At 42.1% G+C, this 19,171-nt stretch overlaps 1 protein-coding gene across 1 annotated transcript in view; it reads right to left on the reverse strand.

Annotated features, from left to right (window-relative positions):
- Nucleotides 1-355: 355 nt before the first annotated feature.
- The window catches only part of CD63 (CD63 molecule), a 63,343-nt gene continuing 44,527 nt past the window's right edge, over nucleotides 356-19,171 (reverse strand). The window contains exons 3-8 of the mRNA XM_082246896.1: nucleotides 15,299-15,487; nucleotides 15,141-15,215; nucleotides 14,928-15,023; nucleotides 8,052-8,189; nucleotides 4,681-4,764; nucleotides 356-459 (exon numbers count right to left, since the gene is read on the reverse strand). Of these exons, the coding sequence (XP_082103022.1) occupies nucleotides 394-459; nucleotides 4,681-4,764; nucleotides 8,052-8,189; nucleotides 14,928-15,023; nucleotides 15,141-15,215; nucleotides 15,299-15,487 (648 nt within the window). The 3' untranslated portion in view covers nucleotides 356-393. The remainder of the gene's footprint in view (nucleotides 460-4,680; nucleotides 4,765-8,051; nucleotides 8,190-14,927; nucleotides 15,024-15,140; nucleotides 15,216-15,298; nucleotides 15,488-19,171) is intronic.

The following is a 19,171-nucleotide window of genomic DNA, read 5'->3' on the forward strand; positions in this document are numbered from 1 at the left end:
TTAATTTTCATAAATTATTTTCAAATACCACTCAGAGAAAGTTTTAAAAACAAGTTCATATGACAACTGCCTGACCTCAAGCTCCTTTACGCATACCAGCAAAAATCTTACTCTTGTAAAACATTTAGACTAAATTACAGCAACAAAATTCTTCAAAAAAAAAAAAAAAAAAAAGCAGAGTAAAGCAACAGCTATACAAACTCAATGACAAATACATATAAAAACTTTTTTGTAACCAGATTCACACAGAAGTGACATGCTGTGCCATTTCAGATCATAGAATGGCTTGTGCAAATGTGTTCACAACAGGGAAGAGAGCAAATGCTGATTTGTGTCTTAACATGGTAATATGGGGAAGTGACATCACGGCATAATCCTGTGCAAGGCGTCAGGTCACATCACTTCATATCCACTGCGAATGCCCTTCATCAAGCAGCAAGCAAAGACTATGCCCAAGATCTGGGGAGAAAAAGAAAAAAAAATGAAAATTAAAAATTAAACAGGTAGATGGCACACAAGATATCAGATACTGAATATTTGTGCTAGCTCTGCAGATACCCATAAAAGGAAATGCATGCGAGTGATAGGCGTTATACCCACCATCAGGTTTATTTTTGGGCTTGCCCTCGTTGCCCCATTGGGTAAATTTTCTTCACTTCTGTCTCCTTGCCAAAATAGAAGTGAGGGGAAATCCCTCCAAAGTGTCCCCAACTGGAGGATTTTCCCTCTATTCCTGTTCTTAATTTAACCTGGAAACCGACGAGTCCACAACAGGTGGGAATGTCCACCTTTAACGCATTTAATCCTCATAAGGACACCGCAAGCAAAAAGCACTTTTGAACCACTGCGTGTTGGGACAACCCCATTGCAACCCCACTGTTGTGACAATGTTAAGCTGAAAAGGGAACACCCTCACTGCTTTGGAGAGCCTGTGGGTGCCAAACAGCACCGGCGCCTCAGACGCAGCCTCAGCCGCTGGGAGCCCTGCTCAACCCAGTTCCCACATGCCCTGGGGAGCTGTGGATAATCCAGACCCTCTGGATCATCCAGTCGGGCAATTGATTTTTGTTCCTGTGAGAATTTACAAAGATAGGAGTGAAAAAACCCTATAAAAAAAAAAAAAAAAAAAAAAAAAAAAAAAAAAAGCACCTCTGTATACTTTTGCAAGTGCAGGTCACGTGACCACATGCTCCTCTCGACTGACGTCAGAGGATTCTAAGCCCCTTCCGCTGCTTCTGTCAGATCAGAAAAGGAAACGGCAGGTGGTCACGCAATCACTGCTTGGAAATCAGGTATACGGAAGCATTTTTTTTTTTTTTAAGCACACAGGAGAGATTTTCAGGCAATCCCCTGTGTTAATACAAAGTGGGTTTACAGCCACTTTAGGCCTGACTTTCCCCTGCACGACTCTACAAGAGCCCTAGCATACAACCCAAGGGGCCACCTCACCTTGGAAAGCAGAGCCAAGAGTGGCAACAGTACTCAGTGGGTCTGCATTCAGATAAAGCAGAATGTTTTTAGGGGGTATTCAAAAACCATACTGCGCAGTCCCTTTCAAAATACAAAAGACTGGGTTGCAGACAACACAAAATTAGACAAATCCACTCCTAGTGTAAGGAAAACGCAAGTATGGCGTAGCACTATCCTTAATCCTAAAGGATGCCTCTTAACATGTCTAATATTGGCTTTAGGACTTCTATTTCTGTATGATCCTAAACCAACTTCCAGACCCCAGTGATAAACTCCGAGTATCTAATTCTCTAATGAAATACCAGGTGAGAAACATGCATTTCACCACATGACAAATCTGCTCACCTCCTCAGCCCTGGCAAGGGCAAAAAGCAATGTTTGACATCTTATCATTGGAGGGCAGATGTGGCTGCAGGAGATTGATCTCTTCCACAATCCTCACTTAGTCCCGGTTCACATTTGTGCGGTTCACATTTGTGCAATGCGGGAACGCTACGAATATGCAGCGTGATTCCGCATCGCATCAGCACCTCTGGCAGTTCACACTGCCATATGAGATACGCAGGGGGCATCAATTAAAGGTCGACACCCCCAGTTGCGATCGCAGTGGGATCTGCAAGTTCGCACAGAATCGGATCGCACTAGTGTGAACCACTATACAATCCGATTCTGCTGTGGATGAAAAAGGCTCATGTGCGTGTTTATTGCGGATGCGTTGCGAATTCAGCCATACAAAGTATGGCTGAAATTCACACCACACATGAGATCGCATGTAATTTAGGAGCAGCGCGAATTACATGCGATCTCCACAATCGCACAAATGTGAACCGGCACTTAATACCACACAAGGAATATACAGTACTGTGCAAAAGTTTTAGGAGAGTGTTGAGAACTATTAACACTTCTATGTCTGAAAGCATTCTTAATGTACAGCATTTTTTTTTATCAATTAAAATTGGAAAGTGAAAGAAAAAATTATTTGGTATGACTACCCTTTGCCTTCAAAACCACATTTCTTCTATACATAAGTTTTTGAAGGAACTCTCAGGTTGTTTCAAACATCTTGCAGAACAAAACCACCAATCTTCTGTGGATGTAGGCTGCCTCAAAGTCTGTCTTGAATTGCATGAAGAAACAGGATATGGGCGATAAGGGCCAAACCATCACTTTCAGAACTCCACCTTTAAACTGACACCAAACGTACAGCCAATGCCATTAATATCTTCATTGTCCTGCTACAGAATTTGGGGCCAATAACCCCTCCCCAATCGTATGGATAAGCATCTCCCAATCTCAGGATTAAGGACACCATTGATCCTGACCAAATCACCAACCTTATTTGCAGAAATGCAGCCTCAAGCTTACAAGGTACCTCCACCATTCTCCACTATTGCCTGCAGACACTCATTGTACCACTGTCCAGACCTTCTGCGAACCCATGGATTTGGAGATTTCTGGAGTTTCTGCAAATGAGTTGGACTTGGCCAGGATCAAATGGCATCCTCAATGCTGAGGGGGGAGGGGTGTAATTGGCCCCAAATTTATCCTGCAGCAGAAGAACCCCAAGCATACAGCCAATGCCATTAACAGCCATCTTCAGTGTAAAGAACAAGGAGTCCTGGAAAGGAAGGTTTGACACCCACAGAGCCCCGATCTCAAGTCTGCCTGGGATTACATAAAAGGGCCAAAGGATTTGAGGTAGTAGGCCTGGTTAGTTCTTTAAGATGTTTGGAACAACTTACATGCCGCATTCCTTCAAAACTCTGCAAGTTTACCTAGAATTAAATGCTGTTTACCTAGAATTAAATGCTGTTTTGAAGGTAAAGGGTGGCACCAAATATAGATTTGGATATCTTAATTTACTTTAATTTTTATTAACAAAATGTAAATTAAACACCATTTCTAAGCATTTAGTTTAAAGCATTTTCCCACCTGCATTTTCCCACCTGCCTAGGGAAAAAAAAAAAAAAAAATTCGCACAGTACTGCATGTCAGAAGAAAACCAAATCGTGCTTACTGCATTTAAAGCAGAATAAAAAAAAATAGGATAAATCAGCTTCAATTCAATGCATGTGCACTGTTAATATGCATGGACTGGTCTCTCAACGCTCAACCCAGCAGTATCAGAATGGCAGCGTGACGTCATTGATGCAGGATTACTATTAGGGGCAAAGTCATGCATCAATGACATCATGCTGCCATATTTTTGTCCCATTAGTTCAGGGAGTGTTTTTATATTTATTAAAAATAAGCACTATTGGTTCCTTTTCTTATATGCGACATGTATATTTGAGCCTTCTATGGTATTGAGGATCGTGGAAGAGATCCACCCCCTGCAGCCACATCAGCCCCCCCCCCCAGAGCAAAGAGCGTGGTTTGACCCAATTTTATCATTAGGTCAGAGGAGGGTGAGTAGATTTAATGGTCATGTGGTGGAATGCACGTTTCTCACCCAGTATTGCCTTTAGAGCAGTGGTCTCCATACTGCAGCCCTTTGCTTACTTTTATCCTGTCATCGGGGCACCATTTTCATCCTCTGACACCAAGGTGCAGAATTCCTCAATGATGCGAACAATGGGGCCCAATGACACCAATGATGGGGCTCAATTCCTTCTACTGACACCAAAGATAGGGCATGGTTTATTCACACTGACATCAGGCTCTTTTCTACACTTAATGGCCGCAGTCTGGTCCCTGTAATTCTGAAGGACAGTAAATTGGCCCATTGTTAATGTTTGGAGACCCCTGATTTAGGGAAAAGATCTAGAGTGGTACCTGATTTCATCACTGGTGTCTGAAAAGAGTTTATGTTGTAGACTCTGGAAAATTCCTTTTGATTTAAGAGTGTGATTTACACTATACTATATTGTTTGATTGGAGGTATTCCATGTCAATATTCATACCCCCTCCCCCTTTCTCAAGAGAATCATGGGTTAGCTGAAGAGACATCGCAGCAGTGGTTGTCACTTTCAGTTGGCCCCACAGGATTTCAGGCAGTGCCTGATGACTCATTTAGCTACAGCCATTTTTTTTGGCAACACCAGTGTAGAGCATATTAACAACATTTGAAAAATCATAGAACACAATTTTCTGCCTACTAATACAAATTTTTAATCTGGGGTAGGAGGGAAAATTCCTAGAACTGACCGTAAAAGGATAAACAAAAAAAAAAAAAAATGTATGCAATTCCTGCAAGTGTTAAATACTGACCTCAAAGAACGCAATTCCCAGGGCGACTCCAGCAATGATGCCTACATACGTTTTCATCCAATCATCGATACCCTGAACACATCCCTGTATGAGGGTAAGAAATGCACTTAAGCAAACGTAACTTCAAGAACAAAAAATTACATACAGGTTATGGCTGCAAGACATGTTTGCTACTACTAGAACGTGTGCCTGGTAAAGGGCTTATGGGGGGGGGTTTAGACCTGACAAAATGCATAGGCGAGGCCATTAACTGACATTTTCTGCCTATGTCCCTTCCAGTGTGTGGAATGCACACTAGGGGATAGAGTAAGTAGGGCAAGCAGGAACCTGGAATGTTTTCATACGAGACCCATGATGGATGCTGGCAAATGACATTTTTAAAAGTACGCACTTTTGAGTGGTTCTCATTACTTTCAGTAAACTGATGGTTGATTTCCCTGGGATGATTAACATGAACTCAGAGGGGAAGTAGTTTGTAACAGTAACTGGGTGAAGTGATAGAATGATGGAACAAAATGGTTTTTGTCCCGCTTAAAGTGAAACTTAGTTAGAAAGTTAGGGCCCTGCTAGATCATTTAGGCTGATCCCTTTCGCAGGTATAGCTATGTAAACTAAAAAGTGCATATATAGTTTAAAATCCAGAAACATTGTCTTACCCCTTTTCAGCACATGCACAGTTGCTCTCCATTTTTAGGCACTGCCAAGTTTGTAGAGGCCAATCTGCTTTAAGGCTGCATTAAACCATCCTATCCTTTGCAGATCAAATAGAAGCAGTTTCCTTGGCTGTAAATGCCATGGTGGTGCACATGTGATTAGTTATGACACCAGCCATTTGATTGACCGCTCGGTTGAGGACACAAGCAAATGTGACATTTAGCAACTCCAGCATTCTAGGAATGGAATGGTTTTTGAAATCAGTAAATTAATGGGTTTATTTCCACTTTAAAATTACTGCTGTTCAGGGGCTGAGCTTAAATGGCAGCCTCCAGCAAGAACAACCAACAATGCTGGAGGCAATTTACTGCACACACTCATTTTGGTCGTACAAGTCATGTGGAATGCATGTTCCTTGCTATAGAACATCAAGTTATGGGTATAAAGTTCCACTTTAATTTAAAGGGGTCATGGCATTTTGGTGAGTGCAGGAAAAGAAGAGAGCACAGAATGGTTATTGGAGGCATGTTATAGATCTACAGCACAAATTGTTGAAAGTGCGATTTTAGAGGACATGGACTGATGTGTAGTTCAGTGATTAAAATTGTTAATCAAAAAAAAAAAAAAAAAATTCACCACCTGGAACTAACTAAGCCACTAACTTATCATGCAGCAACTCTCCGACTAGACTAGATAGTTAGTGCATGTGCCCAAAGAATGAGGTCAGGTGACTACCTGAATATACTGAATGACCAGGTTATTCCAGCAAAGGATTTTTCTTCCCTGATTGGCATATTACAAAATGCCAATGCCAGGATTCATCAGGCTCAAATTGTGAAAGTGGTTCAGGGAGCATGAGACATTTTCACACATGGATTGGCCACCACAGAGTCCAGAACTTAACCCCATTGGGAATCTTTGGGATGGGCTGGAAAAGGCTTTGCGCAGAGGTCCGATGCGCCCATAAATACAAGATCTTGGTGAAAAATTAATACAGCACTGGACAGAAATAAATCTTGTGACTTTGCAGAAGCTTATCAAATCAATGCCAGATTGAATGCTTGCCGTAATCAAAATCAACTAAATAGAGCGACTTTTTGGCCAGGCAGTGTATTATATGGTCAGACTGGAATATATATTTTTACCAAGATTGTATATGTATTTAAGGATTTATTTTTATACAATACCCTCCCTCATACATAGTGTAGAGTTTTGAGCACAGCACCCATTTGTTTCTCATGTTCACTGTTTAACACCATAAATGAGGTTAACACTGTTCAGTGCAAGCAGCTATGTGCCATTAACCTGGTTGAACAAGTAGTTACCTCAATAAAGCAAAGGATCTGTATTGTCTTGACTTAACACACCAATACAACATTTTTGTATGAGTTGTAAAGTCAAGCTTTTTATCTTAATGCATTCCAAGCATTAAGAAAAAAACCTGGGTGTAGCAGCCTTCCCAGCACCCCCCAATACTTACCTGAACCTCTTCCCTCTCCAGCAATGTCCACTAGTACCTCAGCTGTCTGGGACTCTGATTGGCTGAGACAGCCGCGGCGCCATCGGCATCTGCGGCTGTCAGTTAGGAAGGAGCGCGAAAGCAGGAACGTGAGAGAGTGCAACACAAGACTATACAATCACTTTAAGCTCTCAAATTTTTGATGGAGGCTGTATATTTTGCATTTTTTTTTTTTTTTTCTTAAAGGACACTCAGTTATGGCCATGGCCATTTATATTGCTTATAAAAAGGCAGTAATGTACACAGGGTTTTTCAATCTCATTTATAAAGCACCACACAAGTAGTTAAATGTAGCACATGCTGCTGACATGACCCTGAGAGTCCATTCACACTGCCGCTACTTGTGTGCCCTCAAGTTGCTTGACATAACAAAAGCAATGTTAATCAATGAGTGCCGTCTTAATTGGCACTACTGAAGTCGCTCCGACTTCTGAAAAGGGTCATGTACTACTTTGAGGCGACTTGTCCCATAGACTTCAATGGGAGTCGCCTCCTTATCTTATTTGAAGCGACTTGTGATCCGACTTTCCATTAAAATGGTCCTGAACCAGAAAGCTCATTTTTCTTAGAATTTTTAGTAGCACAGGCATAGGGCTCCTCTCTACCTGGGCGTTTGTTGCAGGCATTTATCGGGCATTTTTTGGGCGTCTTTGGAGGCATGCCTGCCTCCAAAGACACCCAAAAAATGCCTGCAACAAAAACGCCCAGGTGGAGAGGAGCCCTATGCCTGTGCTACTAAAAATAAGAAAAATGATCTTTTTTTCCTGGTTCTGGACATGCTACAGAGCTGAAACTTCACAGGTACACTTTAGACCCCCCAGACACTAAATCCAAAGAAATTTTTCAATAATTGGCTCTCTATCAAAAACGACAATTTAAGAACTTTTTTTGTGTGATTGAGCATGACCCAGAACCATCATATTCTGATTGGCCAAATACAAAGTCGTCTATCATACAAGTCGCGCTGAATACGCTGAAGTCGCGCTAACAAGTCGCCCCCTATGAGGCGACTTAGAGGTCGAGGCAGTGTGAACCGGCTCTGAAATATGTATTTGTACACAATCAGTGCATTGTTTTGAGCAAACAAAAGTAAAAATGTAAATACAGTTGTCAGTATTTTATGATGCGAGGTTTTAAAAACGCAGATTTTCTTCAAGCCTGTATCAAGCATTACCAAAATGTGTTATGTATAACTTACCACAGTATAAATGTTGCTTGCATTCTTGCCACAGTCAGCTACAACGACTTTGCAACATGTGTCAGGAAATGTGCCGCTGCCTTTAAAAGGAGGATAGTTATTCCAGTCACTGGAGCTATTGGCACCACAGCAATGGAACTGGAAAAGAACAAAAAACAAAAACTAAGAATCCCATACTTTTAGCAATTTTAAGTATTCAGATTAGAAGGTGAAAGAAACTGAAAAGGGCCTGTGTAGACTGGCTTTGGGCTACTGTCCCAAGGCAACAGAGTGAATTTTGAATTGTCCCACATCTTAAAATGTCACAGGTGCATATGACCTGCAATCGACCTTCTGACCTTGAATTTGTTTGAGAATATAAAACCATATCGTCTGATATTTACAGATGCCATCAACATGAAGTGAAAATAATCCATCCTCGAAGCTGCCAACACACTGGTCCCTTAACCAGTTTTTCTAGAAAGCAATGGACCCCCCCCCTTAATTGACAGGTTTATGGAGTTTCAGGAACCTTTAGGCACATCAACTCAACTTCTGAGTTGAACTCCTGGGCCCCACCCTCTCAATTTAGGCCAGTGATCTACAGTTCAGTAGTTTGCGTTAAGGTGCATTTTACATTTCAGGGTCCCTTTACCCGAGAGATCACATTCCATATTGCAGATGACTAAATTCTGGAGTATAGTCAGTTACAAAAGAGGTCAAAAAAAAAAAAAAAAACCACACGACACCAGCTTTGTAATACTGTCTTTAAGGGTCACACTGAAGCACAGCAACCAGCAAGTTTACCCTCTGCCAAGAGTTCCCACACTGCCCGGTGTACAGACTTGTGCAGCTTCTACCAAAGGGTCACACAGAGGCAGAGCAACAGCCAGCAGGATATTAATGTTTTAGACACAAAGTGGTTAAAGGCCAACGTTTGTTATAGTGGACAAGTCTTTAAATTGGTCATCCCTTACATCAAGTTTGTATGCAAGAATGAACCCCTTTTTGGTTTTGTATGCTTGCCCACAGAGGGATCGAAATTCGTCCACTCCCTGCTGAACCAGCAGAAAGTTGAGCCATCTATGGCTGGCATAAGGTTTTTCAATTTCTGAACGGAATTAACTTTGTGACTATTCCATCACACAAGTGTCCCCCGGCTTGGAGAAGGAGACGACTGGGGTCAGGCATCTGTAGTGGTGTAGAAGGTTCACAGCACCTCTGCATGTATTTTCATAAGATCAGAAATGGCAGCAAACACATTTCTATCAGCAAGTTTCCTTTATAAGATTTTACATAACCACTCAAATTGTACTCACGATGGTTACGTCGTCTGCATCTGACAACATATCCTACTTATGCCATTAGGAGAAGATTTACAGAAATCCTTTAAAAGGGAACATTTTTTTTTTTTTTTAACACCCTACACAAATTACCTTCTCCATGCCACTCATACTATCCCAACATTCTGCCATCAATGATGCCCATTAAAGCATTAGGAAAAGTGGGAGAAATCCAACTAGGGATTCTGCCTCCAGTAGAGACTTATGCTCTGTTGGACCATGCCCACATTTTATGCCATGCTGTAACCAGTTTCTGACCCACCACCTTTGCAAACCAGACAGCTGCATACACATGCTGCTGGAATGCCTACATGAACCATATATATATATATATATATATATATATATATATATATATATATATAACTGCTGCCAAGTCACTGCCAACCTTCACAAGCCCACCCACTTGACCCACAGGGACCCTTGCAGGGAGCCAATGCCAAAAGGCACACTGGCACCACCTGCTGCTCAAATTCCTTGCCTTCTCCCAGCACACACCCTTGCACCACCACTCAAGTCACCCTATTTTTCTGCCTGGTCTAGCAGTGGCTGCCAGGAAGAGGTTGGCAGATGCTCCCCATTCTTGTTAGTTGTATGAGAATTCTGGAGGAGAAGCAGGAATGCAGGCTATACCAGGCTATTTGGGAAACATACTGGAATGAAGGGCGGAGAAACAGCTGGAGATATGCTGCTTCTGGCAGTGGGGGGCTGCTTCTGGCAGTGGGGGGCTCAAAGATAAGCCAGGTTCTCAACCACATCCTACTCTGTACTTGGAAGAGTGTCGCAGGTCAGCATGCCACCCCGTCATTGTGCCTACACATCCTCCACTCCAAACCCACCCAAACTTACTCCACTGCCCTCACCTCCAACCTCACCACATCCTTGCGACTACAAGCCCCTCAATTTAACAGACTGTGCCTGCATCTCTCTGCGCCCCCCTCCCCCCCCCCCATTATGTCTATATGCATTCCCCCCACTGACAGACCGTCCAGGAAGAAATCACAGGTCAGCATGCCCAAACAGCTGGTAAAGCACACCCTAAGCAATTAAGTCTCCCACCACCGAACCTACAAATAGTCCCATTCAAATAATGGTGGGGGTTAAATATGCAGGTTAACATGTTCAAAAATGTACAAAGCTGCCCCGGTAGACAAGTGGGTAATGAGTACCGACTGCTTGGTTAAGTGCCAGTCAACATTCAGTTTAGGTGAGGTAAAAGCACAGATCTTAACTGAAGTCTTTAGGCTTCATTCACACGGCCACACTTTTTTCTTACTAAAGGTTATTACATACGTTTTCTAGGAGAAAAGTTCCTACATAATGATCAGTAAAATACTTGCGTTTAAACGGGGCAAACTATAATGTATACATGTGTCCAAGCTTAATTTACAGGTTTACAAATGTATACATGCATAAAAGTGCATGTTCGACACAGATTCCTGAATTTTGTTATGGGGAGAAAAAAAAAAAAAAAAAAAAAAGACCCCCACATGTTCTCCATGTGCACTGTTCACACCACATTAGTATCCCATGTGGATGTTATCTGCAACATTCATAAAACCCAAAGAAACTGCTAGCGAAACCTGTTTCCATCAGTTTTAATTCCAGAGACTAGTTTACATCAGTTTCTCTTGGACATATGGTGTAAATGAGGCCCTAAGGTCCAGTTCACGCCATACATGCATGAAACCTGTTAAGTTTTCATGTGTGAGTCTTTATACACGTCATCAGTTTCCATGGGTGTCAATTATATGCCCTGTTCATACCAATGTTGAAGTCATGTCAGTTTCTCTAAACCCCCCCCACATGCAGAAAACTGCACACGTTGCAGATTCCTGTGCAAAAAAAAAAAAATTCTACATGCGATAGCAATGTAGAAGTGAGAACAGGTCACAGAACAATGGTTTCTTTGTGCCCTTGCAGGACACATGCAAAAAACTGACCCTTCTGCACCATGGTGGGAACGAGGTGTAAAAGCTAAACCCCATGTAAAAAAAAAAAAAAAAAAAAAAGGCTTTTGAATTCGCCCATTATGAAAATAAGCAAATATGAATGCAAATGTTAGAGGGTGGTTCAAAAAGGACCCATTGAAGAAGCAGTTCTGTCAAGTGGCCCTAGCAACAGTTGTTTTCTCTTTAAGTGGATGATGACTTACTCCAAATAAGCAGAGTAGCTTGAGCAGGAGTGGCTTGAGGCTATTTGAATTTGTCAGTTGACAGTGCCAGGTTGTGAGCATAAGAGGAGCTCTGAATCCCAATTTTGCATTTCAGGCTTTGTCCCTGAACACATTGCGCTCCAAAAATGAGTATACCACTCAGTCTCTGCTAGGCTGCAACTGAATGCTGTACAGACAGGCTGCAGGGTTGGATGATGCACCTAGGCCTCCTAGACACTTAAGCGGAGTTCCGGCAGAAAATACTTGAAGATAAAAATAATCCTTTAATCCTAACATAAGGCCAATTACATTAACACTATTCACAGATTACAGTACTTGATTGCAGATCATTTCTTCACTTTAAAATTGATTGCAGAGCACGGCCATCTCCAGTGTGGGCGTCTGAAGCCGATGTGTCCTCTTCCTGGCTACCCAGAATGCCGATCAAAATCTTGCGCATGCCCTGTAGTTTACGATCGGCAATCAGAGTGGCCGGCCATGCCCATTGCCTCCTGGGATTGACGACATCTCCCAGGATGCAATGCAAAGCCGAAAATAACGTCCGTGGCTGCGGCCGCAGTGGGGGGGGGGGGGGTTGGGGGGAAAGAAGGGAGGAAGTTGAACAAATGTATTCTCTGAAAATAAGGTGCCCCAAAAAAATTTGAAATGCCCAATTATTCTTTAGCATACCAATCAATGGTGGAATCAGCAAAGTGTAAAATTAGGGTGGCACTCTGCTTTAACAGGCATAGTGGCTAGACGCCAAGTGTAAGTGACCTAAAGCAGGATTAGCCATGTTTACATGCATTAAAGTTAAAAAAAAAAATTATCCTAAACGCAAGTTTGATAGTGTCCATATGAATGAGGTCCAAAAAGGAAGAGTGCACCTGATCATAGATCGTGAGGAGAAAAGAGAATTATGGTTTGAACTATGGATTGTTTACAAGTGAACTTTAAAGTTCCCCATCCGGGGAGGACTCTTGTGACGGAATATAGCTCAACAGGTGTCTGCCACTTACAAGGCAGGTCTAATTATCCCTACCTAAACAAAGTATTCTGCAGGACCGACACAAACATACAGGAGCGTTTGTATTTACACTCCATGTGAATATCGGCTCCCCAATTTATGAGCTCTGTGACCGTCTTAGTCCTCCTCGTTATATTATCAAAAGAGTTCAGAATATACAATGTACAGACAAAGCAATTAGTAAGCTCCAGATGAAGCTTTCATCAAGAAGGCGAAACATGTTGAGCAAACTGTCACAAGTAATGTATACTATGTATCTACTGTAAACTTCAGCCGACCCTGCTGACTGGCACCTTGAGCATCGAGGTATCCGCCGGCAGACTCTGTCTGCTCTGAAGTATATCACTTTGGATCTATGCACAATACAACTTGTTCTGTACACATTTGTTCTCATACTATATGAAGGTCCAGTACCTCATGCAATATTGTATCGCATACTGTCGACCGTTTTCGGTCTTATGCTCAATGTAGATTTTTCATCTGCTTGTATTATTAGACGTTTTTAAAGTGTTTAATAAAAATTAATTTTATGAAAATTTAGTGCCCGAAATCCTTGTCTCCCAACCTTTCCATATTTAAAGTAATGTAGTTTTAAAACTACTAGTTTTTGACAACAGATTATAAAGTATTTAAAAAAGGCCCGTCAGCCCTCCTTTTACATTGGAGCAACTGGTCATGCGATTTTACAGGTCAAATCACTTGGCAAGTCAAACCCTATTGGCAATGGCACTGATCAAAGTGCAATGCTGACTTTGCGGTGTTGCGTCTATTTGAAATAGTACGCTTGCTCTACTTTAGGAGACTTTGGTTGCCACTAGCATAGCCATCTGTGCATGAAGCCACACAGATGTCTCCAAAGTCGCACTGACATGTGGCTTTGAAACTGCAATTTCAGATGAAGTCCCACGATTTCAAAACGGCATTCAATGTGAATGAGGGCCGAGTGTGCCGATGAGGTTACCGGTAACGAATGAACAATCTGCGTTGGTGTCAAAGATTAGGGGATGGACCTGGGTTTAAGTCCGACAGCAAGACCTTCTGTGAAGCAAGCAAGAGAAAATCTACAAATCTGAGGGTACTGTACTGTTGAGTGACCTATAAACAGGGAGTAGGTACTTTGATTGCCTGAGTGTAGGAAGTTTATTTTTCTCCATAAAGATATTCTAATGCCCAATCAGTATGAACAGTAACCAGAAACCCAAAGCCTACCAAATTCTAATGGCTAGAAGAAAATCACTCTATCTGCTCTGGGTCTTAAATGTCCATTTTAGGTACTCTGTTGGGGGGGGGGGGGGGGGGAACCTTTGAGCCCGAGTGCCCAAAGTGTGTCACAAAAACCAGCTTTTTTTTCAAAGTGCCAACACTGCAATTAGTAACAGCCACAGATAAGCAGCCTATAACCAATCCCAGCAACAACGCTTGCTCCAAACAGATGTTTACTCATTCTCAGTTGCCCGTGGCGACACCTGCAACTGGCACTGCAGGGGTGGTATCCTCACAGCCTCTGTACCATGGCTCCCAGTGTGTTGCCCCAGTCTCTCTCCCTTGCAGCAATGACTGTCTCCGAGTGGACATTAAAATGAACCCATAGTCTTCCAGGACTACATGTCCCATGGTGCACTTGTCAAGCTCCTCATTGGTCCCTGGCTGCAGCCAATGGGGAGGCAGGAGGAAGTATAGTGGGCTGCAATCTCTGCGAGCACGGCTCGGTCCATCCAACGCTGCTTAACAGAAGGGGGGGGGGGGGAGCGAGCGGTGGGAAATAAGCTGACAGCCCACGCTCGCTTCTCCTTGCCACAGCTTCTCAGTATAGCTGGCGTGCCCAGAGAGGGCTCTGTGTGCCAGTTGTGGCACACGTCCCATAGGTTCGCCATCACTGCCCTACACAATGAAAGTTTTAGTTGTAAAGTCCTAAGCTCGTATATATCTGTCTAGTAGGTTTACTGGCTTTTAACATAATGCTGTCCCTAAGATGCAAGGTGATCAACAGCTGTGCATCCAGGTTGAAGCATGCTGCAAGCAGCAACATTTTACAAAGCTATTTTAGGACAGATTTTACTACACAGTACTTGCCTAAACAAAAATGTGCTTATTTTACTTGTTTCACTGTAGCAGAGAGCATTACAAGTGCACCCCCTGATTACATCAGATCATAAAAACATTGGCCGTCTGAAATTTAGCAAACCTACATATGTGAAGTTGCGAGAAATGGAATGCTGTCACCTACTGAGAATGGTCAAACGAAAAGTGTTTAAAACTCCTGTGGCACATAATTCAAGTTAAGTGAAGAGGAGACCATTAGCATTTTTTCTATACTAAAAACCACCCACACACAACCCCACACTTGTATTACATGTAGTATGAATACTCACAGTTTTCTGAATGTCATCTATTGCATCCCTGGCTGGCTTTGAATTGTTATATTTGCTAATGCTTTCATTTAAGGAATCTCTGAAGACATCTTGAACCTACAATAGAGAGCAATTTTAGTGAACACTAGCTAGTTCCTTGGATTTTTTATTTTTTTTTTATTTTTATTTTTTTAATAGGAACCTCACTGATTAAATATTCTGTGTATGGCTTACCTTATTGCGAAAAACATATCCAGCAATTGCAGCAGCTATTTCAATCAGGAAGATTATACCCAGCAGAACAGCAAACTGGTAAACGGAAATAAATTATTTTTTTTAAAGACCATCGTATTTAAAAATCGACATTAAATCTACATGATATATGATCTTACCGTGGTCACCATGCAGTAGTTCTCCTTTGCAGCTCCACAGCATCCAAAGAATGAAATGAAGAAGATGATGACCCCAACCGCAATAAGAACGATAGGCGCTCCTGATGCTGAAACACTGCTTATGGTCAGCGTTTTGTTTAGATAAATCTGCACGTAGATGCCCAGTCCTATGAGAGCAATGCCACAGATCTAAGGAAAGATACAATATAGTGAGGCGATACACAAAGCACATAGTGAGGATATACACAAAGCACATAGAAAAATAGTTTCTTATTATCCCAAAAGGTGAGGTGCAATAAAATGCAGACATGCTAAACAAAGCTCACTGGATTGCACTGCCCAACACTGCTGTGTCCCTGTGCTAAAAAAGGTCTTTGCAATTCATATTTAAAAGTGGTGTTTTTTAATACAGGCTTTGCTACACTACCTTTAAAAAAGGTGGTTCTAAATAGGGATGATCGAACTTTTGCAAAGTTCGGTTCGACCAGAACACCCGAACTTCCAAAAGTTCGACCCGGATTTCAGAACCCCATTGAAATCAATGGGACCTGAACTTTGGTAATCAAAACCACCATTTTGAAGCCCTAAAACCCAATATATGCCCCTAAAAAGTGCCTAGGGTTCTGGGTCATGCCCTAGGGACCATCACCCCAAAAAAAAAAGTTCTAAAAAACTGTCATTTTTGATAGAGAGCAAATTTTAAAAAAAAATCTTTGGATTTAGTGTGGGGGGGGGGGGGGGGGGTCTAAAAAGTACCTGTGAAGTTTCAGCTCTGTAGCACGTCCAGAACCAGAAAAAAAAAAGATTGTATTAGAATTGCAGTAGAGCAGGATAGTGGCTCTGCTATTTTCACACCCGGCCGTTTTTTGTTGCAGGCGTTTATTGGGCTTTTTTGTGGACGTCTTTGGAGGCAGGCATGACATCTGAACTTCTGTATAGGGGTATATATATATACACAAACAATGTATGTAGCTTCGCTCCTATCACACGTGTATATATATATATATATATATATATATATATATATATATATATATATATATATATATATATATATATATATATATATATATATATATATATATATATATATATATACATACACACACATACATACATACGTGATAGGAGCGAAGCTACATACATTGTGTGTATATATACCCCTACACAGAAGTTCAGATGTCATGCCTGCCTCCAAAGACGTCCACAAAAAAGCCCAATAAACGCCTGCAACAAAAACGGCCAGGTGTGAAAATAGCGAAGCCACTATCCTGCTCTATTGCAATTCTAATACAAACGATCTTTTCTTTCTATGGCGGTCACCCTGACATGGAAGAGTTTGGTCACCCTGCCATAGCAGTCAGTCAGTTAACCCTACACTACAGTAACCCTGACACTTAACACTTTCCCTACAGAAACTAGATTGAATCTAACTATAGTGGAAAATGGTACCCTTACTACACTAGATTTCCCTTTCCCCACACTAATAATTGCTAAATGACACTTGAAGCAGGAGTAACAGAACTGCTTCCACATCCCTGTATTACAATGCTAGAGATTTGGCGGGGCTATCTTATATACTGTGGGCGTATTCACTATGGATTGGCCTCTGGACCCCCAAGTCACTCCAATCACATTCCTAGCATCCTCCTGCCCCCTCAATTGGCTTTTACTGATGGTTCTGGTCCAATCACAGGCTTTTAAAGCCCAGTTCCTGTCCCATTGCATTTTGGTCGGTTCTGGTTCCCGAATTGCAAACTTTGTCAGCAAAAAGTTCGGAATTCGGCCGAATATCGAACAGCTAATGTTCAGGTCGAACCGATGGTCAACCCGAACCGTTCGATCATCCCTAGTTCTAAAGTCAGAAGGCTTTATCTTAAGGCATTCTATGCATAAAGATAAAAAAAAACCTTGTGTGCAGCAGTGCGAATACCTGAGTCCCATCTTTATGCAGCAGGGTGCCATTGGCTCCTGTTGCTGTCAGTGAGCCAAGGCGGATAGAGGGGGCTGAATTACTCTGTAGAATATGCAGTAAGAATGGTACAGCAAATCCAACATGACTAACCAAAATATAAAAAAAAAAAAAAAAACAACACACACCACCCTGAAAGAGGACCAATCCTCTACCAACAGCAGCCTGCAAAAACCTTTCGGCCAAAATCAGCATCGGCAGATGCCAATACCTCCACCTTATAGAATTTTTGAAAAGAGTGCATGGACGACCAGGTAGCCGCCTTTCAAACCTGTGTCATTGATGCCTGACGACAGAAGGCCCTGGAGGCACCAAGCACCCTCGTGAATGCGCCTTAACAGGGAAAGGGAGGAACCTGACCCTTAATGGAGTAGGCCTGCACCAACTGGAAATAGTCACAGCCAACCCCTTACAGGGACCATCCTTAAGGACAAAGAATCCAGTTTTTTAGAACGACTCAGTCATGGCCAGATACACCCCAATTGCCTTACATTTGGATGTGGTTCAGGCAATCTCTTTAGAATGCCTAGGCCACAATGAAGGCAACAGTGTCTTAATTTTAAACCAGAGGCAAACGTAGCAGAAACGCCTGACCAGGACAAAGCACCACTTTGAACCACAAGGTAAGCTGGACAAGACAGCGCAGCCAACTCCGACACCCAGCATTAATAGCCACCTGTGACAGTTGTAATAGAATTATTGAATTTGTTTTTTTACCCGAAATGGACATTATTCTGATTATTATGACTAACAGTGAAATGCTGTGGGGACATTCTGATACACAAAATGGGTGCCATACACAGCTGGGCCAATTCCTCTTCTACTGCTAACATATGGTTGCTAAGGGGGAGGGGGGTTTTGGTTTCACTAGGAGTGTTTAGATGTATTGACCAAGTAATTTCCCCATTCCTTCCCACATCAAACCTAGCTGGGGGCTGGGTGAACCATAAAGGAAGACGAATTAACATTCTGTAAGATGCTGACCATCTGGTTTAGTGACTGTATTGGGAAGGGAGGGGTTGAGGAGCAGGAAATCCTTGACCATAAATGGTATGCTAAGGGTGGGGGTCGTTTTGACTGAGGGGTGGTTATGTGTCAATATAAGCCCAAGCTGGGGTCTAATTCTCTATTGCATTGACTAAAGCCCCGTACACACGCACCGATTGTTGGCCGTAAATTTTCGGCCAACGTCCGATTGTCAGCTTGTTAGTAAGATGCTTCCGACAACCGACAGACTTTTCGGCCGAACAAAATCTAGTGTGCATGCTATAAAATTTGTTGGCCGTCAGCAGAACGGCCGATTGTTCCTCAGTCAGTACAGATTTCGGCAGACAAAAATGATCAAGACTGGGCATGCTCAGAGAAGAAAAAACACGAAAAGTAGATCAGAACATGACATCACTTCTGCAGTTGGTTGTTGGCCGAAAAATTTGTGTGCAGTCTAGAGCACATTTCAACCAACAAAACACTGGACAAAAGACGGCCAACAATCGGTGCGTGTGTACGAGGCTTAAGACACAAGATTGGAATGTAGAAATTCTGTGTGTGGAGTAATTTTTGTCTTGTAATGTGTCCTTTGTCTCGTGTATTGTTCTGTGCGACTTTGTCCATTTGCAACACTATTTGTAAAGATCACTGTTTAAGATTTTATCATCCATGTCATAATTGATTCATCTAAAGTTTATTTTCTGTAAAATAAATAAGATCTTTATTTTTAGCAGTTATTCATTATTTATTCTAATAGTAATAGCCTCAACAACATTGGCTAGATTATTTTATAGGCAAAAATGGTTATAATCACTTATTAGACTGATTAAGTGGATAAGTGAGGAGAGTAGAAAATTTCCATAACACAGTAAACAGGAATCTCAGATATTTTCAAAAGGTGGTGTCGGAAGAAC

Source organism: Pelophylax lessonae (assembly GCF_965119305.1).
Source record: "Pelophylax lessonae genome assembly, chromosome: 2".
Lineage (NCBI taxonomy): Eukaryota > Metazoa > Chordata > Amphibia > Anura > Ranidae > Pelophylax > Pelophylax lessonae.